Source organism: Erinaceus europaeus, chromosome 3 (assembly GCF_950295315.1).
Source record: "Erinaceus europaeus chromosome 3, mEriEur2.1, whole genome shotgun sequence".
Taxonomy (NCBI): Eukaryota; Metazoa; Chordata; class Mammalia; order Eulipotyphla; family Erinaceidae; genus Erinaceus; species Erinaceus europaeus.
Genome location: NC_080164.1, coordinates 183,136,337 through 183,161,269, shown reverse-complemented (window position 1 = coordinate 183,161,269; position 24,933 = coordinate 183,136,337). Strand labels below are relative to the sequence as shown.

The following is a 24,933-nucleotide window of genomic DNA, read 5'->3' as shown; positions in this document are numbered from 1 at the left end:
CCCCGCCCAAGGCCTTCTGCACCTTGGGGTCTGCAGGTGGCATCGAGGAGGAAGAGTTGGACCCACCCGTAGCCTGGCAGACTGACCTCCCTGGTGGCTCCGGCAGCACCTGGAGCGGCCGCCCGGGGTGGGCAGCAGGCCAGACCTTCCCAGGGCTCTGGCCACCTCTGCCCCAGGATGGCCGCCGAGGCCTGCCTGGGACACACGCCGGCACGCACGCCCTGTGCAGAAAGGCAGCTCTGATTTATTCAGGGCGAGTCCCCGAGGGTTTTCGGAGACAGAAACCTTTGCGGAGACAAGAAATAACGAAGTGCTACAAGGCTCCAGTCGTGTAAAAATGCAAAAATAAGCCATCAGTGGGGCGGACAGGTGTGTGCTTCCCTTGGGCATCTGAGGCAAGGGCTCTGGGGGGAACGGCCCCCACCCCGGGCAAGGCAGGGCCAGCCGGGGGTCACTGGTCCAGCTCGCCCTCGTTCTGCAGGGTCTTCATGGCCAGCCCCCACAGCGTCATGCTGGAAAAGAACTGGCCGTCCGAGGGCCTCTGGGTGGAGGCGGGTGTCCGGTCACCCTCGGGGGCACCGCAGGGACCGTCCAGGGCGGCCAGCGGAGCCCCACCGTCGGCCTGCAAGGGCTGGGAGGCCCCGGGGAAGGCGGCGGGGTCTGGCCGCCGGGGTCCCGGGAGGCTGACCGCCACAGGTAGCAGGGTGACGGCGGCGTCCGGGGCGAAGGGGTCAGGGCCGCGGGGTCTGTCCAGGTCGGAGGCCTCGATGGCCTGGGCCAGCTCGTCAAGCGCGTCGGGGCCCCGGTCGCCGTCGCCGGCCGAGCAGTGGAGCCTGCGGTGTCGGCGCAGCACGGCCGAGCGGCTGAAGCAGCGGCCGCACACCTGGCAGGCGTAGGGCTTCTCCCCGGTGTGGGTGCGCTCGTGGCGCCGCAGGTCCCCTGAGCCCCCGAAGCACTTCCCTGTGGGGGGACAGAGACAAGGGGGCGGCTCGGGGCGGACCCGGCCCAGCCCGCAGCACCTGCCCTCCCCTCCCCCAGGCCCCCTGGTCTGGGCTGTCCTGGTGGTGGTGCGTCCAGAGACAGTTTCTCCACCTGCTCCTGGGCTTCTTTTGAAGTGAAGGGTTTACTCTAAGCGCAGTTGGCTATGCACCGGTAAAGCTACTCCGTTTTTTATTTCTTCTTCTTCTTTATTTTTTTCTGGATAGGGCAGAGAGAAATTGAGAGAGGAGGGGAGACAAAGGGAGCGAGAAAGACAGACGTCTGCAGACCTGCTTCACCTCGGGAGAAAGCGTTCCCCCCTGCAGGTGGGGAGCCTGGGTCTTGAACCTGGATCCTTGCGATTAGTACTGTGTGCGTTTAACTGGGTATGCCACTGCCTGGCCCCTAAACTACTCAGTGTTCTGCAGAACACTCCCATCACCCAGCCTGGGTCCTCCTCCACCATCAAGCACCAGGACCCGAAAGACCCCCCCCCCCACCCCCCCGAGTCCTTTACTTTGGTGCAATACACCCATGCCAGCCCAAGTTCTGTTTAGTGTTGCCCCTTCTGTTCTTATTTCTCAACTTCTGCCCATGAATCATCCTTCTCTTTCTGGCTGATCTCACTTCATAGGATTCCTTCAAGCTCCTTCCAAGATGAGGTCAAGAAGGCAAATTCATCCTTCTTCACAGGTGAGTAATATTCCACCGTGTATCTAGACCACAGCTTTCTCAGTCACCTATCTGTGATCGGACACTGGTGCTGCTTCCTGGTTCATGCCTGCCTGTTCCTGCCAACTGGGGCAGGGCCCTGGGACCTCCCGTGGGCCTCCCGGTCAGTCCCCAGTGGGAGACGCATCTCTGCAGAAGGTGCTGAGGGGGTCGGCTCTCCCCCTGCTGATCCCACCTTCCTCTCTGAGCGGGACACAGGCAGGGGCAGGAGCTCCAGGGACAGAGCTCAGAGGACCAGGAGACGAGCACTGAATGTACCTCCCGGGTCCTGGCGTGTGGAGCTTCCTGTGCCTTTCGCTGCCTCCCTCCCCAGGCTGACCTTGTCGGGGTGGTGGAGGGGGTGGCGGGAGAAGACAGACCCCTCTCTGCACCCCGCCCCCGCTCCTCAGCACACAGCAGGCCCCCACCGGGAGGGGAGAAGAAACCTGACGTCAGCGGCTGGTGGATCAGGGTCACTTGGGACCCCCAGTGGGGCGGCGTCCTGGTTCCGAGCGGCCGAGGTTTCTGGGAGGCTGCCGGCGTCCCCAAAGCCCTGCCCCATTTTAGAAGCCAAGGACAGCCAGCCAGCAAGCAAGTGTCCCCCTCCCAGCGGCCCCAACGCCGGGCTGCCCCAGCCACTCAGTCCTTTCCTGCATTAGCTCTCATCCTGCCAGGGCCCAGCCCAGCCGTCCGGGGACCCCCGAGGCTGTGATCACAAATCCTGGGGCTTGGGGGGACCTTCCTGGAGCCGGTCTATGCCACCCTGGATCTGGGCTCTGAAGCGTTTACCTGCCCAGAAAACGGCTCCCAGGGCCCAGGACGGAGAGCCCAGAGTGGAACCTGGTTAAGTGTCCGGGAAATTGTGAGGATGCGGTTGAGCTTGGCAGGGCTTGGCCTGAGGACTGTGTCTATTTTGTTAGTCTTTCTCTCTCTCTCTCTCTACCGAGAGGTTGAGCAAGGAGGGACAGGAATAACCCCAAAGGTTTGCCCCGTCTTATCAGACTCCCTGCCTCACAAAGCACCCCGCATTCCTGATACTATGGTCATTAGATAAAAAGAAAGGGGGAGATGTCGGGCATTAAGCCAGCTCCCCTGCGTGGATCCACCCTGCATTCCTGATACTGTGGCCCATCTACATAATCACTGTTTTGCCTGAGAGATCCCCACCCACTCATTCCATTGCTTTGATCTGTCTTCTTTCTACCCTCAAGACCCTCCTTGCCTGCAGGGTATTATTAATCCCATCAGTTAAAACCCTCACAACAGTTGCTAAGGAAGTTCCTACCTTCCCAGCCCCCTTTTGCCTTTCTCCAGCCCCCTTCCTAGCCATTTCCATTTCCGACTTGCCACTTCCGGGTCTGCCCTTTAAAAGCCTTGGCTCTCTGATCAATAAAGACGTTGCACTGCCTCCCCGCCACGAGTTCCTGAGTCATCTCTCCCGCTTCGCTGAGTGAGTAGCAGCCCACGCTGGCTCCGGTTGAGTACTCTCCAACCCAGAGAGTACGCGCCTGGAAAGAGGCACCCCCACGCTAACCCGGCAGTCAAGCATACACATTACAGTGCACAAGGTCCTGGGTTCAAGCCCCCATTCCCTACCTTGGAAGGGCTACAGGTAACTCTGCCTCTCTCCCTATCTCTCCTTTCCTCTCAATTTCTGTCTCTATCCAATAAAGGAATAAATAACCTATTAAAAAGGGGGTGGGTGGGTGATGGCTCACCAGGTAGAGCGCACAGGTTAACACACATGAGGACCTGGGTTCAAGCCCTGATTCCCATCTGCAGGAGGAAAGCTTCAGGAACCATAGAGATGCAGGTGTCTCTCCTTGCCTGACTCTCTCTCTCTCGTTCTCTGACTCTCAGCCTCTATCAAAAAACAACTGTTGATGGGCCAGGCGGTGGCGCACCTGGTTGAGCGCTCACATCACAGTGCACAAGGATCCAGGTTCAAGCTCCTGGTCCCTGCTGCAGAGGGGAAGCTTCAGGAGTGGTGAAGCAGGGCTGCGTCTCTCTGTCTCCATCTCTCTTGATTTCTCTGTCTCCAATGAATGAATGAATGAATGAATGAATGAATAAAAAAAAAAACATAAGGACTGCCTTCCACCCAGCCCACAGCACCCGAGGGCCTGGGACGGGGGTGGGGTGGGGGGGGAAGGAGGGGTCCGGCCCGGTGGAGGGGCCGCTCACCGCAGGCCGCGCAGCTGTAGGGCCGCTCCCCCGTGTGCCGCACACGGTGTTTGGCGAGCTTGCGCTGCATGTTGAAGGACTTGCCGCACTCATCGCACGTGAAGACCTTGTCGGCTGTGTGCGTCTTCTTGTGCTCCTTCAAGTTGCTGAAGTTGCTGAAGCCTGGGGGGAGGGCGGAGGGGCGTCAGGCGGAAGGGCCTGGATGCCCCCGCGCTCAGCGCTTTCAGGTGTGTTCCCGGCGCTGGTTTCCGCGGACCCGTTGCGGACCATCTAGCGCTGTGGGTCACGGCCGTGGGATGCCTGACAGTCCGGCAGGGGTTCTCTGCCCTCTGCTGCTACACCCGTCCCCAGCCTCTGACAGACCCCTGGGAGCACGTCGGGTGTCGCCTAGTCACCGTGGCATCTGCTGGAGTGAGCAGACCCGGGGGTGACAGCGGGCAGCAGACGCCCGGGGGGAGATGACGCCAATGTGTCCTCCCTTCAGAGGCTCACACCTGACGGGCTGTTTTGCAGAGCGCCTGCTCGATAAAAAGGCGGAGGCAGAAGTTGAAAAACAAGATGAGAAGAGCAAACACAAGTAGAACCTGAACTGGAGTTGGCCTATTGCACCCAAGTCAAAGACTCTGGGGTGGGTGGGTGGGGAGAATACAGGTCCAAGAAGGACGACAGAGGACCTAGTGGGGGCTGTCTTGTTATAGGGGAATCTGGGCAATGTTATGCATGCACAAACTGTTGTATTTATTGTTGCATGTAAAACATTAATAAAGAAATAAAGATAAAAAAAGGCGGAAGGAGAGGTCTGCCCCAGGGAGGGACACACGCCATGCGGCCACCTCTGGACGCCTCTCTCACTGCCTGGGGCGTCTGAGGTGAGTCACCGGATCCAGGGTTCAGGCTGGAAACCTCGGGAGCCAACTCACCCAAGGGGCAACCCCCAAAGGGAACAAGGGCACAGTGTGTGTGCCCCCCCCCCCAGCACCTCGGCCGCAGATGTCGCACAGGTGTGGCTTCTCCCCCGAGTGGATTACGATGTGTCTCTGGACGTCACCGGAGGCTGCAAACCTGTTGTGGGATTTGGAGGTGGGGCTGAGGGCCTCTGGGTGCTGCCACGAAGCCTCCTGACCTCCTGACCTCACGGCACCGAACGGGGAGGGGACACCCTCTGCGGCCCGAGGGCTGAGTTCAGCAGCGGCCTGATGCCACCTGACACAGGCGGCGTGAAGACCTTCACTGCTGGGGCTGGCGAGACGGCTCACCCGGGCGGGGCCACTGTGTCCTGCCTGGGCCGGGAGAAACCCTGATGGGGACACAGCCCCTCTCCGCCCCCCATCATTGTATTTATACTTTTTGGTTCCTGTCTATTGTTGAATTTTACTGTTTTGTCCTGCTTTATATCTTACCGCCTTTTGGTTACCAAGTTACAGATGCTGCCATGATGCCATCCTGACCTCCCTGGGCAGACGCCCTCACCCGTGTGTCCTGGAGCCTCCCCTCCCCAGAGCCCTGCCCCACTAGGGACAGACAGACACAGGCTGGGGGTGTGGATCCACCTGCCAACACCCATGTCCAGCAGAGAAGCAATGACAGAAGCCAGAGCTCCCACCTGCTGCTCCCCATAGAGAATTTGGGTCCTGGCTTCCAGAGGGGGAGATGACCAGAGGGCTCTGAACTTCAACTCCATCAGGACCCAGAGAGAGGAAAAGAAGGACATTTGGAAGTAGCAATGGGTGTAGGTGTGACATAGAAAGAAGGCAGAACCACAGGGGGGAAAAAAGGGTAAATATATATAAATCTTACTATAGAAATAACATAGGGAGCCGCACGGTAGCGCAGCGGGTTAAGCGCAGGTGGCGCAAAGCACAAGGACTGGCGTAAGGATCCCGGTTCAAGCCCCTGGCTCCCCAGCAGCAGGGGAGTCGCTTCACAATCATGAAGCAGGTCTGCAGGTGTCTTTCTCTCTCCCTCTCTGTCTTCCCCTCCTCTCTCCATTTCTCTCTGTCCCATTCAACAACGACAACATCAATAACAAAAGCACTAATAACTACAACAATAAAACAACAAGGGCAACAAAAGGGAATAAATAAATAATTAAAAAAAAAAAAAGAACATAAACAAGGGCAACAAAGGGAAAAATAAAAAAGAAATAACAGTCAGCCCCTATCTGTGACCTTGGGAGAACCACTGCAGTTTCCAGTGGAGGGAGTGGGGACACAGAGCTCTGGGGGTGGGAAAGAACTGTTGATGTTATCTGACAATTTTGTAAATCACTATCAAGTCAGACACACACACACACACACACACACACACACACTTACTTTACTTAGTTTCTATTTTGGCTGCTCCCTGTGTGTTCCTACAGCCAGGGCACCAGCTGCCCCTGTACTTGTCTCTCCCCGTTTGAACCTGCGTCTGTCTGACCATTTCCCTTATGGCCCCGCGCCCTTCCCTGCAGTGGCATTCAGCAACGCAGACCTCACGTCCCGGCACAGGCCACCTCCCGGGACTCTAGTGTCGTCCCACAGACACTCGGGGAAGTCTCGGCAGACAGCAATCTCGGCTCACGCAAGACCTCCTTTCTAAGACCTCTGTCCTCCCTCGATTTGCTTTTTTGACCAACATTTCTTTCTGCTCGTTCCCGTGCGGCCTGAGAAGTCTGTGGGCTCGGCTCGAGGGGGAGGAGGTGGGGGCCGCAGGACGTAGGTGGGGGGGGAGCGGGGGGCAGCACTGACCTCTTGCCACAGACCTCGCAGATGTAGGGCTTGTCGCCAGAGTGGCGGCGCAGGTGGGTCTGCAGATTCCCGGCCTGCGGAGGAGAGAGCACAGCAGCAGTGAGCGCGTCCTGCTGGTTCTTAGACGACCCCCCAGACATTTATAAACTGACAGGCCCAGCTCCCAGAGGGAGGCGAAGGAGCCCCCTCAGAAGCAGCCCTGGAGCTCCAGGCTGCCCGCCCCACCCTCACCTCCCCAGTGGCGTCCAGCAGCCTGGCAGTGTGACCCCGGGGGTTGCCTCTGGTTTCACACTGACGCTGACTAGGTCTCTCCCCTTGGCTTTCATGGTCTCTCTCCCTCTGCGCCACCACAGGCGAGTGTCACTTGAACCACGACCAAGCAGTGCTTACATGGGATTGTTTAGTGCTGAACAGCACGGGGGCGTTCTCTGAGGGGACCGCCCTTGCTGCCTCTGGGTGGAAGTGCAAACCAGGGGGGCCAGCAGGCAGCTTTTGCCGGCAGGGCCCCTTCTGACCCGGGCGAGGCGTGGACTTAAGTGGGGTGGCCAGGTGTGGGACTATGTGAGAGCTTGGCAGAGCTTAGGGGAGCTCTCCCATCCTCGGATGGAGGTCTGGAAAGACACCCCACTTGTTAGCCTCTCTCCTCATAGAGATGAGCCAAGAGGGAAAAGTCTCCCAGACTCAGTTTCTCCTTGTTAGTCTCTCAAGCTCACAGAAAGCCTACAGGCCTCTCACATTTAGTTCCCCCTGCTAGCAGCAGGCCACATGGCTGCCTGCTTGAGGGTTCACTCAAAGTTCACACATCCACTTCACCTTTTGATCATATAGGAGAACACACTCTATCATACACCCCTGCCAGTACCCGGCAGTGAGACCCCCCATATTCTATTTCCTTGTGGCCTTTGATATCTGTGATTTACATCAAGTTTTGTTTTTCTTCTTCTCTACTTCACCTTACTGGTTGAACCCCTATGCTTCTCTCAAATACCTTTGGATAATTAACTCGCCTGCATCATGGAGACTAATCGTTTTGACCTTTATGTATCTCTGCCGGGAGAGCCTGAAGGTGCTTCTTCTCAAGCAAGTGCTCTCTGGGTTGGAGAGAACTCAGCTGGAGCCAACCTAGGCTGCTGCGTGGGAGAGGGATCAGAAACTCGAGCTGGGCTAGCATCGCAGGAGAGAGACTCTGGGACTCTCGCCAGTGTGTTCAAACAGAAGAGCAGCAGTATATATACTCGCCAAGTAGGGTGGAAACAGGATGTGACGTAGAGAGGGCGGAGCGAAAAGAGAGTGGTGGAAATCAGGGTGTGTCTAGGAGAGGGGGCAGAACAAAAAGGGAGTATGAACCAGTGGGCATTAAACCAATGCCCTGCAGGCAGGGCGGTTCTAGTGGTTATGTAAACAGACCGCAGAGTTAAGCTGGGGAAGCTGGCGTACTGCCCGACATATCTCATCATTTCTTGTCATACCAGCCCCCTACCATAGGGGCAAGCTGACCTTTAAGAAACCTGTAATCTCTGACATATGCGAAAAATGTTCTTTGTCTAACTCAGTATAAAGGTTTGTACCCTCCTCCAAATAAATGAATGTTCGTACCAGAATGTTCCCCGATGCCTCTTTCTAAGTCACTTAGCCTCTAGAGCTGGTGAGGGAGAGTCAGAGGCTTACCCCCTCGTGAGGCCCAGAAGCCAAGCGGACTGCCTCAATCCACAGGGGATCAACTAAAGTTTGCCTGGCATGGGGAAGTCCAGATGGCAAAATGCCACAGGTATTTAGCGGAGCATTCCCCACTGCATGAATTAGGGCGGAGTCTCAATCTGTCCCTCCGGGCACCCCAGAGTCAAGACCCGCAGGTGGTCACGCCCAGTGAGCAAGGCCAGCGTTCTGCCAACTCCATCGCAGAGAGGCTTCACGGCCACGGGTCTGAGGCCGACCTGTGAGCGGAAAACTACGAGCAGAAAAAGTGTTGCTTGTGACGCCTGTAAAACAGGAAAGGTTCTCCATGCCACTGGGCTCTGGGAGATCACCGAGTTAAGACACCGATGTTCCGAATATGACTCAGCCCAGAACCCTGCACGGCTCTGGCCAACGGGGGTGCTGGACCTGGAGCCTTGGAGCCTCAGGCAGGAGTCCTTTTGCAGAAACACTGTGCTATCGCTATCATGCCCTGGCCTGCCCTGCCTGCCGCAGACTCGGTCTATTTTAGACAAAGGAAGAGAAGGAACTCAGGGAAATGCTGGGAGGTAGCCGGCTTTTAAGGGTGTCCATCAGGAAACAGCAAAACCTTCACTGGGCACAGAAGCAGGCACCAGGTCTGCTCTGGCCACTGTGTATTTTAGCAGATCACCTTAGTTACAGGCATCACTGTATTTTTCTAAATAATAATAAAAAAAAGATTCAGGGAAAGAAACTTTGGTCTGCATAAGGGTGTACCGTTACTGGCCAGGCGGTGGGTGGCGCAGCCGGCTAAGTTCACACATTACAGTGTGCAAGGACTCAGGTTCAAGACCTGGTCCCCACCTGCAGGGGGGGAAGCTTCACGAGTGGTGAAGCAGGGCTACAGGTGTCTCTCTCTCTCTCTCTCCACCCTTCCTCTTTCAATGTCTGGCTCTATCCAATAACAAACGTTAAAATTAAATAAACAAACAAGGCTGAGCCAGGCACAGGTGCTGGCCTGTGAGTCCACACTCCCGTCTCTCGCACACGGCACTGCTGTGACAGCTGTCTCCTGTGTGTGCGCAGAGCACGTTGGAAGACCCCCAGTGGGTGCCTGACGCCTCGGGCCATACCGAACCAGATCCCTCCTGCCTCAAGTGACCCTGCCAACAACACTCTGTGACTGAAACCCATTCAGAGGGGGGCGGGCGGGGGTACACCTGGTTGAGTGCACATTACACTGTGCAAGGAACTGGGTTCAAGCCCCTCTCCCCACCTGCGGGGGGGTGGGGGGCTTTGTGAGCAGTGAAGCAGGTCTGCAGGTGTCTGTCTCTCTATCTTCCCCCTTCCCTCTAGATTTCTGGCTGTCTCTATCCATTAAACAAAGGTAATAAAAGGTTTAAGAAATAAAAATATTTTTAAAAAATGCGTGAGTTGGGCAGTAGTGCAGCGGGTAAAGTGCACGGACCGTCGTAAGGATCCCGGTTGGAGCCCCTGGCTCCCCACCTGCAGGGGGGTCACTTCACAGGCAGTGAAGCAGGTCTGCAGGTGTCTGTCTTTCTCTCCCCCTCTCTGTCTTCCGGTCCTCTCTCCATTTCTCTCTGTCCTATCCAACGACGACAACATCATAATAATTACTACAGCAATAAAACAACGGCAACAAACGGAAATAAATAAGAAAAAAAATCCAAAAAAATGTAGAGTCAACTCTTAGCATTTCTCTTCTTAAGATGCATCACCACTACTTGTTTTCAAAGCAGCCATCAGTGAATGGTCTCCCACTTAAATTTTAGTAACAAAAAAGGACATTTTCTGAAGCTACTTTATACTAGGAATACATAATGAAGATAATTAATTTTCCCCAGAGGAAGGAGCACATATTTTTTTAAAAAGATTTTTATTTATTTATTAATGAGAAAGGTAGGAGGACAGAGAAAGAGCCAGACATCACTCTAGTACATGTGCTGCCAGGGATTGAACTCAAGACCTCATGCTCGAGAGTCCAGAGCTTTACCCACTGTGCCACCTCCTGGACCACAGGAGCACATATTGATCTCATAAATGGTATAAAAGATGATTAAATAGGTTAAGGTTTAAAAGTCTAGCGAATGGGCACACATTACAGTGCTCAAGCGCCCAGGTTCAAGCCTCCGGTCCCCGCCTGCAGGGGGAGAAGCTTCACGAGTGGTGAAGCAGGGCTGCCGGTGTCTCTCTGTCTCTCTCCCTCTCTATCTCCCCCTTCCCTCTGGATTTCTGGTGGTCTCTATCCAATACTAAAAAAAGGTAAGACAAATCGGTAACTTCACCATTACACAGAGGCAACTATACATATCCTTAAGATAATCCGAACCAGAGCAGCTGCGTTTCTCTCCTCTCCTCCGTCAAGTAGGAATATCAAAGGAGACCACCTGGGACCGCAACAAGACAGGACCAGAACTACTCTGGGAACCCACCATATCACCAGAGCATCCAGAGACCACAACAACTCTGCCCAGACCTCCGGCTCTAACCAGCTGAGAAACTTCTCTAAAGAACAAGGAACATCAAAGGTCATGGGAGACTGCAATAAGACGAGACTGGGACTACTCTGGGAGCCCACGTCACCGGTGAGTGAAAACACGTGTGGCTCGTGGACAGAGAGGAGCCTATGGAGAGACTCCTGGGGCTGAAGCCCACATCTACTCCCGAGTGGCTGATAGAAGTCTGGCAGCGGGAGTCGGGCGGTGGCGCAGCGGGTTAAGCACAGGTGGCGTAAAGCACAAGGAACAGCGTAAGGATCCAGGTTCAAGGCCCCGGCTCCCCACCTGCAGGGGAGTCGCTTCACAGGTGGTGAAGCAGGTCAGCAGGTGTCTGTCTTTCTCTCCCTCTGTCTCCCCCCTCCTCTCTCCATTTCTCTCTGTCCTATCCAATAACAATGACATCAATAACAACAATAACCACAACAGTAAAACAACAAGGGCAACAAAAGGGAATAAATAAATATTAAAAAAAATTAAAAATCTACAATAGTGGCATTGAAATATCTTCAGTCTGGGAGTCGGGTAGTGCAGCGGGTTAAGTGCAAAGCGCAAGGACCGGCGTAAGGATCCTGGTTCGAGCCCTCTGCTCCCCACCTGCAGGGGAGTCGCTTCACAGGCAGTGAAGCAGGTCTGTAGGTGTCTGTCTGTCTTTCTCTCCCCCTCTCTGTCTTCCCCATCTCTTTCCATTTCTCTCTGTCCTATCCAACAACAACATCAGTAACAACAACAATAAAATAATAAGGGCAACAAAAAGGAGTAAATATTTAAAAAATATATTCTATTTATCTCAATAAATGTTAATGGCCTGAATTCACCTCCTAAAAGGCAGAGAGTAGGAAGATGGATCAGAAAACATAACCCAACAATATGTTGTCTGCAGGAATCCCATCTAATTCAACAAGACAAACACAGACTCAAAGTGAAAGGATGGAAAACTATCATATAAGCCGATGGACCAGAAAAAAAGGGCAGGAACAGCTATGTTCATATCTGACCAGACAGACCTTAAAATAAATAAAATTTAAAAAGATAGTGATGGACATTACTTAGTGTTCAGAGGATCAGTCAATCAAGAGGACTTAACAATTAACATCTATGCACCCAATGAGAAGCCATCTAAACACATCAGACGTCTACTGAAAGAGCTACAGCAATATATTCACAGCAACACAGTCACAGAAGGGGACAACATATTGTTGGGTTATGTTTTCTGCTCCATCTTCCTACTCTCTGCCTTTTAAGAGGTGAATTCAGGCCATTAACATTTATTGATATAGATAGAATATATTTTTTCAACACCCCACTCTCTCAACTTGACAGGTCATCCAGGCAGAAAATCAATAAAGACATGAGGGAGCTAAATGAGGAGACAGATAAACTAGAACTATTGGACATTTTCAGAGTAAAAATGGTGATTTCACTGTTTTCAGCCTATTTTGGATGGAGCTTAAAGAAATCATGTTAAGTGAAGTAAGTCAGAAACAGGAGGAGGAATATGGGATGATCTCACTCACAGGCAGAAGTTGAAAAACAAGATCAGAAAACACACAGCAGAACTTGGACTAGAGTTGGTGTATTGCACCAAAGTCAAAGACTCTGGGGTGGGTGGGGAGTTCAGGTCCTGGAACAGGATGACAGAGGACCTAGCAGGGGTTGTATTGTTGTGTGGAAAACTGAGAAATGTTACGCGTGTACAAACTACTGTATTTACCATCGACTGTAAAACATTAATCCCTGTTGTTGTTGGATAGGACAGAGAGAAATGGAGAGAGGCAGGGGAGACAGAGAGGGGGAGAGAAAGACAGACACCTGCAGACCTGCTTCACCGCCTGTGAAGCGACGCCCCTGCAGGGGGGGAGCTGGGGGCTCGAACCGGGATCCTTATGCCGGTCCTTGTGCTTTGTGTCTTGTGTACTTAACCCGCTGCGCTACAGCCCAACGCCAAGTATTTGCTCTTGAGATGACGCTTTCAATTTTGGAGAATCTGGTCCTAGTCATGTCTCAAGCAGAGGGTGCGTCTCGGAAGACACCACACTTATGGGGCTGGGAGACGGCTCCCCTGGGAGGGCCCCCACTTTCCCACATGCAGGGGAGCACCGTGAGGGGCCAGACAGTGCTGTGGTGTCTCTGTTGGTTAATGAAAGGACAAAACAAAGTCTCCCCGGAGTGGTGGTGCTGTGCGGGCACAGAAGCCCCAGTGGCCAAAAGGAAGGAGAGGAGCTGTGGTGAGGGCTGCGGGGACTGGCAGGCGGCAGGGCAACCAACGCCAAGGCAATGCCGGCCTCATCTGCAAGGTCCCTGCCAGCGAGGTGCTCCGCCGGCATCTGCAAATGAGGTTTGGCTTCGTTACCACGAGTCCCTTACCCAGCAGCTTGACTCGCTGTTACAGAGATGCAGGCGGAGGGCTAGGGAGACAGGGAGAGAGGGAGAGAGGGAGGGAGGGAAAAAGAGAAGGATACAGAGAAGCAGGTGGAGGGATAGGGAGAGAAGGAGAGAGGAGAGAGGGAGGGAGAGAGGGAGGGAAAAAGAGAAGGATACACAGAAGCAGGTGGAGGGCTAGGGAGAGAGGGAGAGAGGGAGAACACAGAGAAGCAAGTAGAGGGCTAGGGGAAGAGAGAACATCCTGGTTATGGAAACTGGTTTTCATGCCCAGGGCATCAAAGGTCCCAGGTTCCAGCACCACCCTAAGCACAAGAGTGGTCTGGTGACAGACAGACAGACTGACCAACAGGCAGAAGGGGCCGTGGGGAAGCCACAGCCTGGGCTCTGCGTCTGCGTCTGTCTGGCAGAGCTCAAGTGCACTGATGGAGGGAGGGAGGGAGTGAGCTCAGCTCCAAGCAAACTGCTCCGTAAAGGAGGTCGGAGCCAGATTTTGCCAGCAGAACCACCAGATTGGGCGAGCGGTCACCGAGTGAGCGGCCCCTGCCGTCGTGGCCGGTCACGGTGGCCGCAGCTCACCGAGGAGGTCTGGGTTCGAGCTCAGCCCCCACCGCACAGAGGGAAGCTTCTGTGCTGTGGAATCCCTCCGTCGCATCCCCTCCCTCCCCACCAGGGTCACTGCTGGGGCTCAGTGCCCGCAGGATGACCGCACTGCTGCCGGTGGGCGGTTCCTCCTCTAACCGGTGCTGCAGAACCGGCAGGTCCGCACGGGACGCGCTGGGCTCCCAGAGGGAACGGCCGCACACCGGCCTGCAGCCTGGCGTCACGCAGCCGACGAACTAGAGCGATGGGTAGGAGCGAGCTGCGCTCACCGCCCAGGTCAGCTGGTTTATTCACTTACTGGCTAGAGACAGAGGAAGCGAGGTGGAAGAGGGCGACAGGCAGGGAGGGACAGACCCCTGCAGCCCTGCTCCACTGCTCATGAAGCTTCCCCACTGCAGGTGAGGACTGGGGGCTTGAACCGGGTCCTTGGGCACGGTAACAGGCACACTCAGCTGGGGCTCCACCCCCTGGGCCTACACAGCAGCTTTTAGAACCAGCTAAACTCGTGGCCTGGGAGGTGGTGCCCTGAGTAGACGTGCAGGGCTCTCAAGCATGAGGTCCCGAGTTCGACCCCTGGTGTCACCTGTGCCGGCTCTCTCATTAGGGAACGTAGATTTAAAATAATAACGATAATAATAATAACAATGATACGTGATGACTGTCTAAAGGCTGAGCTGAAAAGAGCACAGAATGCCCCTCAGCAAGGAGGGAAGCCAGCCCCTCGTGGCTGAAGTGGTGGGTATGCCCAGGGCTCTCCCACCAGCATGCCCACCCCACCTTCCCGACGCTTCCTCGGAGTGGTATCGTCCTGCCGGCAGGCTGGTGCCCCCGGACCCAGAGATGACGTTCTCATTCACCCTCGGCGGCCACCAACCCTGGCCCCCAGACTTGGCACCACACTGAAGCCTCAAAGGAGGTGTCTGTCCTAGGGTGGGGGGCCAGGGTGCAGGGTGACTACCGGTTCGTGAGAACAGAGGGGGGGAGGGAGAGGACCAAGGGCAAAGGAAGGGGCGACAGTGATGGGACACTGGCATCCAGCTCTGTGCCATTCGGCCTTTACCCCACACGTTCCGCAGGGGCTGCCAGCCTGGGGGGTGAGCAAGTCAGTGTTCCAGAGGGCAGGCTGCAAAGGCAGGAACCCTGGGCCGGGCTGGGAAGAAGCCACCTCTCCGCTCTGGGGACTCGCTGCCTGACAGCCAAGGCCTGGGCCCCCCTGGTGCCAGTCTGCACATGGCCAGGGGCTGCACACGGGGCCCACGGTGCAGCCCGCACCGAGTCTCTCACCTTGCACACCCGCGTCCGCCTAGTGGCGGCAACCCCTCCCCAGCTGTCCTCACATCCCCGTGTGACCCAGGCCTCCCCAGCCCCGGCTCTTCATGCAGCTCAGAGGCAGTAAAGGCGGCCAAGAAAAGTGAACCCCCAACCCCGCTTTCTACCGCGCAGGGTGTCTCTGCATCCTCACTCTTGTCTCTCTCACCCTCAGATGACACAGACACTCTCTCTCAAGCTCCGACTCGCCTCCAGTCACACACCTCCCCGACACCCCAACCCCCTCCGGCCTCACCCCCAGGAAGAGGACACCCACCGGGGCCCTCAGCCACCGTGTCTGCAGAACTTCTCCCCAGAACGCCTCTCAGGCGGAAGGCAAACTTGGGGCGGGGGAGGGGGAGGTGCTGGGGGAGCCTACGGGCTTCTTTTCTGTAGGTGGCTTTTGTTCTCCGGTTCTCTCTCTAAGGAACTTGCAGTTCGTCTCCTGAAAGACATCGGAGGCTGTGCTCCCAGGCCCCCAGTTTAGGGCTTTTTGGGAATCAATTTCAAAACCAACTGTAGGATTCCCGCCATGAAAGGAAAGGAGAGTATCCCCACCTGAGAGAAACGTTTGCCACAAACGTTACATTCAAAAGGTTTCTCACCTGGAACAAAAACAAAACAATAGCGTGTGAGACCGGGGAACGTGGGACTGTACGACTGTACCCTCCAGACAGGGCCATGATGCATGCCATGTGTGTGCGTGCGCGGCCTGAGTCCTTTGACGACCGGCAGATGACAATGGGAGGCCACATGGACTTTCTCTGAGCGGTGAGCCACCCCCCCACCCAGCTGCAGATCTCTGCTGGGACCAGGTGTTGCCAAGCCTGGTCTGGATACTTCTGTCCTTCAGGGAAAAGTCAAATGCCAGTCACTTTTCCTTCCTTTCCTTTTCTGCCTCCAGGGTTATTGCTGAGGCTCAGTGTTGGCACTTTTAATCCACTGCTGCCGGTGGCCATTTTCACCATTGTACTGGACAGGGCAGAGAGACAGTGAGGGGGAGAGAAAGACAGACACCTGCAGACCTGCTCTGAAGCTTGTGAAGTGGACCCCCTGCAGGTGGGGAGTGGGCGGGGGAGCTTGAACCTGGGTCCTTGCACTCAGCACTGTGTGCGCTTAACCCAGCCCCAAAGTCAGCTTTCTGGCCCAGCAGCACAGACCTCAAATCACCTGTCCTTCTACCAGACCCCTCCCCCACCTGATCACAATTTCCTTTTTTTTTTTTTTATTGCCACCAGGGTGCGGTGCTGGCACTGTGCATCCACTGCTCCCGGTGACCACCCCCCGCGCTTTCTGTTTGATTAGAGAGAAGTTTAGAAGAGACAGGGACAGAGAGAAAGATAAGACACCTGCTGGCCCGCCTCACTGCTCGTGAAGCTTCCCCCCCGGGGTGGGGAGCAGGGGCCCCAATGGGGGTCCTCGCATGTAGTGACATGTTTGCTCCACCGGGTACGCTGCCCGGCCCTGTGCTGACAGCAGCCAGCAGGATGAGGGGTTCCTTCCCATCTGCGCCCGGGGATGCGGACCCTCTCGAGAGGGCGTCAGTGCTGCAGCTCTTTCTACCGCCTTCCAGCCCCGGTGGGAACCGACTTCCTCACCTCTGCCTGGGCCACTCCGAGGGGGGCACTGGAGCCCCGGGGGAGCGGCAGTCACGGCCCCTGCTATGCGGAGAAGCCTCAGCGGACCCAGCCAGTCTCTAGGGAACCAGCCCCTCAGAGTCAGGCTTCACGGTGCCTCCCTGAATGTGCACCACTGGTTCTAATAAGCAGTCTCTGAAGATCCCGGCCCCCTGCGCCCCTCCCGACGGCCCCCTCAGGTGAGGAGGCGTCGCTGAGAATTGCCCATCTTCAGGGAACCTGGGAGGTGGTGCAGCGAGTGAGCAGGGAGCTAGACTTGGGAGCACGAGGTCCCAAGTTGGATCCCCGGCATCTCCACCATGTGCCAGTGTGATGCTCTGGTTCTCGCTGTCTTCTCTCATGTTAGTAAGCAAATGTTTATTTATTTACTTCAGAGATAACAATTCCCTGGCTAGAATGTCTTCTGCTTTTCCAAGTTGCTGGCCATTAGAATCTGGACCCGTGTTCTGGCTCTGAGGTTCCCTAGGACTATTCAGCGGCTCCTGCAGGGCTGCCGGGCGGACTATTCAGCGGCTCCTGCAGGGCTGCCGGGCGGGAAGTTTTGTTTTGTTTTTTTAAAGAGATGCATGTATATGAAAAACTTACCTTCTGCTTCCCAGATCATCTTTCCTAAGACTCGGAATCTAAATCACTTTAGTAACTCCGGGGCTGAGGAGGTGCAGACAGCGCACACTAGCCTTGATGCCTGAGGCTCAGGGGCCCCAGATGCAGTTCCCAGCAGCGCTCTGGTGTCTTATTAAAAGAAAATATAGACATATAGACATCTTAAAGAAAGGGGCCGGGCGGTGGCACACCTGGTCAAGCACACATTGTACTATGTGCAAGGATACTCACAAGGACCCGGGTTCGAGCCCCTGCTCCCCTTGTGTGGGGGGTGGGGAGGGAGCTTCACTAGCAGTGAAGCAGGTCTGCAGGTGTCTCTCTTTCTCCCTCAATGTCTTTCTGTCCTACAGAATGAAAGGGGGGGAAGGGCAGCCAGGAGCAAGGGATTCTTTTTGTTGTTTTTTTTTTTAAATACCTATTTATTTATTCTCTTTTGCTGCCCTTGTTTTATTGTTGTAGTTATTAATGTCCTTGTTATTGATGTCATCGTTGTTGGATAGGACAGAGAGACATGGAGAGAGGAGGGGAAGACAGAGAGGAGGAGAGAAAGACAGACACCTGCAGACCTGTTTCACCGCCTGGGAAGCGACTCCCCTGCAGGTGGGGAGCCGGGGACTCGAACCGGGATCCTTCCGCGGGTCCTTGCGCTTGGTGCAATGAATTCTTAGTGCGAGCACTGAGCCCGAATGAATTCTGGGGGCAGATAAAATAAGCTTTGTTTGGACTCTCCAGCACGAGGTCCCGAGTTCGATCCCTGGCAGCACATGTACCACAGTGATGTCTGGTTCTTTCTCTCTCCTATCTTTCTCACAAATAATAAAACCGGTAATGAGTAAATAAATAAATTTTAAAGAAAAAAGTCAAATCAAATTCAATGAGTTTAGTCTGAGTTCATCTGTGCTTATAAAAAAAATCAAAATTTTAAAGAGACAACTAAATACAGCTTCTCTGTGTTAGCATGAACTTGAAATCTAGATTACATCAGAATAACTTCCTTCCCCCTTTCTCTCTCTCTCTCTCTCTCTCTTTCATTCTTGATAGAGAGAGAGGGAGAGACTGAGAGATCATAACACTGAAGTCTAGGCTCACAGCTGCTGTATCTCTTCACAGGGGGAAGGTTTAGCACAGAAAACGGTAAGTGAAGTTAACAACTGAAACTGGCTCTGAGAAAGAATCTGTAGAAGAAAAAAAAAAGAATTTACACAGCTTGTGGGAGTCGGGCGGTAGCACAGCAGGTTAAGTGCAGGTGGTGCAAAGCGCAAGGACCAGCGTCAGGATCCCGGTTCGAGCCCCCGGCTCCCCACCTGCAGGGGAGTCGCTTCCCAGGCGGTGAAGCAGGTCTGCAGGTGTCTGTCTTTCTCTCCCCCTCTCTGTCTTCCCCTCCTCTCTCCATTTCTCTCTGTCCTGTCCAACAACGATGACCTCAATAACAAGAACTACAACAATAAACAAGGGCAAAACAAGTCAATAGATAAATATTTAAAAAAAAAAAAGCTGTTCGAACCCCGGCTCCCCACCTGCAGGGGAGTCGCTTCACAGGCGGTGAAGCAGGTCTGCAGGTGTTTGTCTTTCTCTCTTCCTCTCTGTCTTCCCCTCCCTCTCTCCATTTCTCTCTGTCCTATCCAACAACAACAACAACAATAATAACTACAACAATAAAACAACAAGGGCAACAAAAGGGAATAAATAAATAAATAAAATAAAATAAAATAAAAAAAGAATTTGCACAGCTTGCAGTATCATTCTTCAGGAGACGCTGCCCCGAAGTGTAAAGGAGCTGAGGCCAGGAGGCGTCCTGAGTCTGACCGCCAGCATCGCCGGTGTCACAGGGGGGCTCTGCTTCCCCTTCTCTCTCCAAAGAGATTCTCTGGTGTCCCCCAGCCCCATCAGCCTCCTTCTCCTCCTCCTCTGGCTGTCATTTCAGCTTCATCATACCTGGCCGACTTTCAGACAGACAGAGAGACAGAGGCAGAGAGACACCACGATGCCCCCAGGTAGATGCCCCATCCATGCAGGCGGCTGTCTCACCAACCCAGATAAATAAACGAGCCTCGAATCCCGAAGGGGTGGGTAGGGAGGGTGCCGACACCTCTGGGAACAGCAGCCGAGCGCAGGGGTGGGGGTACCTGTGTGAGACCGCCTGTGGAGCTCCAGGTTGCTGGGGTGCTTGAAGGGCTTCCCGCACAGCTCGCACGCGTACTGTCGCTGCGCCGGGGGGATCGGGGCCTGGTCTCCGGGGGTCTCGGCGTCCTCCGGCCTGACCGTCTCGGGGAGGTGGCCCGAGTCCCGGGGGTGGCCGGCTTCCCCACTCTCGTTCTCTCCCGAGTCCTGGGGGCCGCCCTTCTGGGCGCCGTCGTCCCCGGCGGCAGGCTCCGTGCCCTCCGTTGGAGGGGCACCTGCGGGGGGCACGGGCATCCGCTCGGCGGGTGTCTGGGCCTTGAGGAAATTGAGCTTCTTCAGGTGCACGGCCTTCTTGAGCCTCATCGGCCTGGCGGGCGGCGGGCCGGGGCCATCGGGGGCGGGGGCCGGGCTGGGATCACCTGCGGGCTGGGGGCCGTCCACGGTGCCCGGCTGCCCCGCCGGTGCCAGCCTCCCGGGGCAGGGACCCGAGGCCGGCCGGGGCCGCTGCGCGCTGCTGTAGAAGCTCCTGAGCTTGCGGTAGTAGCTGGGCCGCGGGGGAGGCGGCTCCGGGCAGCCCGAGTCCAGGCCATCGGGGGCCGGCTGGGTGGGCGGCGGGCCGGAGGGCGCGTCGGAGGAGAGGAAGGCCTGGCACAGGCTGAGGGCGCGCTGCACCTGCAGGCTCCGGGCCGCGCCCAGCATGGCCTGCACGTTGTCGCGGTTCAGCTCCAGGCGCGAGGTGTACATGAAGTCCAGCAGCTGCCCGATGCCGCTCACGCTGTTCATGTCCAGGTGGAAGACGTCGTTCTTGGGGCCCGATGAGCTCTGGAAGAGGCTCCTGGGGAGAGATGGGGGATCCAGGTCGGCATGGGGGTCGGCGCTGCCCGCCCACTGCCCAGGGCGCCTCTGGTGCTGGGCGTTCCTGCCCAGGTGGGCGAGGGGTAGCGCTTTATTTATGTATTCCCTGTTGTTGCCCTTGTTTCATTGCTGTGGTTGTTATTGTTGATGTCATCGTTGTTGGATAGGACAGAGAGACATGGAGAGAGGAGGGGAAGACAGAGAGGGGGAGAGAAAGACAGACACCTGCAGACCTGCTTCATCGCCTGTGAAGCAACCCCCCCTGCAGGTGGGGAGCCGGGGGCTCGAACCGGGGTCCTTACGCTGGTCCCTGCGCTTGGCGCCACGTGCGTTTAACCCGCTGCGCTACCGCCCGACTCCTGAGGGGTAGCTCTTAAAGAGAAAAGCCGGGCTTCACTTCTCAGTTAAAGAAAAACAAGTTGGCGGCCACCTGCCTCCCCCCCCCCCCCCGGCACACACAGAGCTTCCTCCTGCTGTCACCCAAGTGACCTGAGAATCTGCTGACCAGCCAGACAAGGTGCACTCTCTGTACACACAGGAGAGACAGGGCCCTGTGCAGCTGGTGGCTGTAGTGACTGTGGGAAGGTGGTCACTGTATAAAGGCCAGCGCCATGGTGCCCCGGGCCCCCGTCTCCTGTGGACACGAGTCCGGTTGGGTCTGCAGGCAGCACAGACACGGCTTCCTGCACTAAAGCCTTGGGGTGTCCAGTCTCTCTGCCTGAGAATCCAATGACACTGTTACTGTTCAAAATCACCACCCTCTAAATGCCAAGATTTAAAGAGTATAATCGAGGGAGTCGGGCGGTAGCACAGCGGCTTAAGCGCAGGTGGCGCAAAGCGCAAGGACCGGCATAAGGATCCAGGTTTGAGCCCCTGGCTCCCCACCTGCAGGGGAGTCACTTCCCAGGCTGTGAAGCAGGTCTGCAGGTGTCTGTCTTTCTCTCCCCCCTCTGTCTTCTCCTCCTCTCTCCATTTCTCTCTGTCCTATCCAACAACAACAAAAAAACAAGGGCAACCGAAGGGAATACATAAATAAGTATTAAAACAAAAAGACTGCGGAGGGTAGATAGCATAATGCATATGGTAGATAGCAAGCAGACTCTCATGCCTGAGGCCCCCAGAGTCCCAGGTTCAATCCCCCGCACCACCATAAGCCAAAGCTGAACAGTGCTCTGGTTAAAAAATAAAATAAAATAAATTTAAAAAAATGATTGCAATAGAGGGGGCTGCTAGCACACGCTGGCATAAGCAATCAGCCAGCTTTGAGGTCCCAGCTCCCCATCTCAGGGAAGAAGCTTTATGAGTTGTTGAAGCAGGGCTACAGGTCTCTCCCTTTTCTCTCTCATCTCTCCCTTCCCTTTCAGTTTCTGTCTTTACCCAATAAATTAACAAGATATTAAAAAAAAAAGAAAGAAAGAAGAAAAAAGACAAGTGGCCCGGAGTGGGGAAACTGTGCTGGCACAAGGCCCCAGGAAGCAGAGGCCGCCGATTCAGTCAATTGCACAGGATGGCTGGTCTTGGCCCCTGGGGCTTCACACCAGCATCTCCACTGCTCCCAGCGCCTCATTTCCCTTCTCCATCACAGCTGCGGGGAGGAGACAGACCCCGTGGGGCTGCAAGGCCCCTACCCACCCCCCAGCCCCCCCAGCGCTCCTGGCTGCAGAGTTTGCTCTGGGGTCTGGGGGCGGGGAGCTGGCCCAGAGCCTGGGCTGCTGGCCTCTTATTATACAACACGTTAGCAGGGATCTCTCTCTCTCTCTCCTGAAAAGGTCAAATTAAAACACACAGAGAGGACTGACATGCTGAGAGGGACTGTACCCAGACAGCTGTCAGTCCTCCTTAAAGGGTTTGGTTTTTCTTTTTAAATTTTCTCCTCTTTTCTTTATTAGGGAGTTAATGCTTTGCAGTTGACAGTAAGCACAGCAGTTTGCACATGTGTAACATCTCCCAGTTTTCCACATGGCATATCCCCCACTAGGCCTTCTAAAGGGACAACCTCAGGGCCCTGGATGGTGGCGGGGTGTGTGTGTGTGTGTCTCTGAGGTCCCCGCCCCGCCCACCTGAAGTAGTGGCTGAAGGCAGCCAGCACACTGCGGTGGGCCTTGAAGCAGACGCCCCTCACCACCAGCATGCAGTCACACAGCAGGCCCTGGATGCGCTGCTCCTGCAGCTGCTGGAGGAGGTGGCGGCTGTGGGCGGCCGCGGGGTCCATGCTCCAACGGCGAGGACCTGCGGGAGGACAGACGGTGACGGTGGGGAGGCTGCCCCTGCACGACCACGGTCCACGCGGGGTGTGTGTGTGGCCCTGGGCAGCTAGCCGACCCCTCGAGCCTGGAGAGGACTGTCCATGCTGGGTGGCAGCGTGGGGACAGACCGGATGGATGAGCGCATTTTACCCCTGAAGGGGAGGGCTGGGGTGGGGAAGGGGCAGGGCAAGGCAAAGCAGACCCTGCCCTGGCCTGGCAGGAGGCCTGCTGGGGACCCAACCTGTGGCCTGGTGGCAGCTGCCAGCGAGAGGAAGGGGAGTGACCCTGCGACAGGATGACCCGGCGGCTGGGCCACCCTCCCCAGCCACATTCCCGCGGACACGAGAGGGGCGCTGAGCACTGGCTAGGGGATGTCGGGCCGAGGGACAGGAGCTGGTCCCCCCCCTTGGGGCTGCAGAGTCCCCAGACTCTCGGCCGGGGAGGAGGAGATGGGAGGGCAAGGTGGGCTTCCAGGACGGGGGTGAAGCCAGGACCTTGGGGAGACAGCCCTCCCGCGGGTGCACCTGCTCTGCTGCCCACGTCCAGGCCTGCGCCACCCTGGGGTGGAGGGGACTTCGTGCTGGGGTGCTGGGGTGCGTCCCCCCTCTCTCTCTCCCCATCTGTCTGTCTCTGTGGGATGGGTGGTGGCGGCTGGGGGCTGGGGGCTGGGGAGGCAGCACAGGGGGTCTGCAAAAGACTCTCCTGCCTGAGGCTCTGAGGCCCCGGGATCCAGTCCCCCAGCACCACCATCTGCCAGAGCCCAGCAGAGCTCTGGGCTCGCTCACTCTCTGTCTCTTTATTTATTTATTTTTTAATTTTTTTTTAATATTTATTTTTATTTATTTATTCCCTTTTGTTGCTCTTGTTTCATTGTTGTAGTTATTGTTGTTGTTGTCGTTGTTGGATAGGACAGAGAGAAATGGAGAGAGGAGGGGAAGACAGAGAGGGGGAGAGAAAGACAGACACCTGCAGACCTGCTTCACCTCCTGTGAAGCGACTCCCCTGCAGGTGGGGAGTCGGGGGCTCGAACCGGGATCCTTACGCCGGTCCTTGTGCTTTGCGCCACCTGCGCTTAACCCGCTGCGCCACCGCCCGACTCCTTGTCTCTTTAAAATAAAACGAGTGTGTGTGTGGGGGGGGTCGGCGGTGGTGCAGTGGGTTAAGCGCAAGTGGTGCAAAGTGTGTGGTGCAAAGTTTGAGCCCCCGGCTCCCCACCTGCAGGGGAGTCGCTTCCCAGGCGGTGAAGCAGGTCTGCAGGTGTCTGTCTTTCTCTCCCCCTCTGTCTGTCTTCCCCTCCTCTCTCCATGTCTCTCTGTCCTGTCCAACAATGAACAACATCAACAATGGTAATAATAATGACCACAACGAGGCTACAACAACAAGGGCAACAAAAAGGGGGAATAAATGGCCTCCGGGAGCGGTGGATTCATGGGTTGCAGGCACCGAGCCCAGCAATAACCCCGGAGGAAAATAGATAAATAAAACGAGTGGCAGTCCGCGGTGGCGCAGCGGGTGAAGCGCAGGGACCGGCGTGAGGATCCCGGTTCGAGCCCCCGGCTCCCCAGCTGCAGGGGGAGTCGCTTCCCAGGCGGTGAAGCAGGTCTGCAGGTGTCTGTCTGTCTCTCCCCCTCTCTGTCTGTCTTCCCCTCCTCTCTCCATGTCTCTCTGTCCTAGCCAACAACAACGACGACGACATCCACCACCACCACCACAATAATAATAACAACAACAACAATTAAAAAACAGACAGACAGACAGACAACAAGGGCGAGACAATGGGGCCCACACTGGGTCTCCTCCAGCAGCCCTGGGTCTGGATTCCTAGTGCGGGCAGCGAGTCGCCCCGGCGAGCACCCTGGAGGCAACACGGAGTAAAATCCAATCAACAGTGAGATTGAGGAGGCTGCCGCAAAGCGCTCTGGGGCAGCGAGCCCCCCCCCCCCCCGCAACAATAACGAATAACAGTAACGGCCAGCCCGCCCTCCCTTCTACCGGGGCCGGCGGGGGGGGGGGTGGGGGAGGCCGGGGCGGGGTCTGCACGGCCGGAAACAGCGTGTCCGGGGTCCTGTGCGGGGCGGGGGGGGGTGTCTGCCGACCGGGGTCGGGGGAGCCCCATGCGGTCAGGGGTCAGGGGTCAGGGGGTCAGAGGTCAGCGGTCCCAGACACAGCCCCAGGCCCCCCGGAACTCCGCCCTCCCCCCCCCCATGCAGCCACATTCTCCGCGTCCCACCCCCCCCCCCCCGCGCCCTGCGGGCCCCGCACGCACCCGCCCGGCCCGCCTTACCCGCGGAGGCCGCTGTAGCCCCGCAGCCTCACCGCCCCGCCAACTCAGCGCCGCCGGCGGGCACCGGCCGCTCGCGGAACCATCGCGACCACGCCCCCTCGGACGGTCGGACCCACGCTC

The 24,933-nt window shown here is 56.4% G+C and overlaps 1 protein-coding gene across 2 annotated transcripts; it reads right to left on the bottom strand.

Annotated features, from left to right (window-relative positions):
* Positions 1 to 224: 224 nt before the first annotated feature.
* Positions 225 to 24,917, bottom strand: ZBTB49 (zinc finger and BTB domain containing 49). 2 transcript variants are annotated; one of them, XM_060188546.1, is made up of 7 exons: positions 24,814 to 24,917; positions 19,434 to 20,263; positions 15,626 to 15,672; positions 6,603 to 6,676; positions 4,853 to 4,935; positions 3,874 to 4,035; positions 225 to 960 (listed from the first exon to the last, which is right to left on the bottom strand). In XM_060188546.1, exons 2-7 carry the CDS (start codon positions 20,209 to 20,211, stop codon positions 452 to 454), a joined length of 1,653 nt encoding a protein of 550 aa, XP_060044529.1. In that variant the 5' UTR covers positions 20,212 to 20,263; positions 24,814 to 24,917; the 3' UTR covers positions 225 to 451. The 2 variants fall into 2 exon arrangements, with proteins under 2 accessions (XP_060044529.1, XP_060044528.1); XM_060188545.1 differs by lacking the exon at positions 24,814 to 24,917 and adding an exon at positions 22,344 to 22,541.
* Between the last annotated feature and the right edge of the window lie 16 nt (positions 24,918 to 24,933).

Coding starts and splice junctions, on each gene's coding strand:
- ZBTB49 (XM_060188545.1), bottom strand. CDS start 22,495: ATGGACCCCGCGGCCGCCCACAGCCGCCACCTCCTCCAGCAGCTGCAG. Junction 4,036..4,852: donor GTGCGACATCTGCGGCCGAG/GTGCTGGGGGGG, acceptor CCCTCCCCCCAG/GCTTCAGCAACTTCAGCAAC. Junction 961..3,873: donor CTACAGCTGCGCGGCCTGCG/GTGAGCGGCCCC, acceptor GTCCCCCCACAG/GGAAGTGCTTCGGGGGCTCA.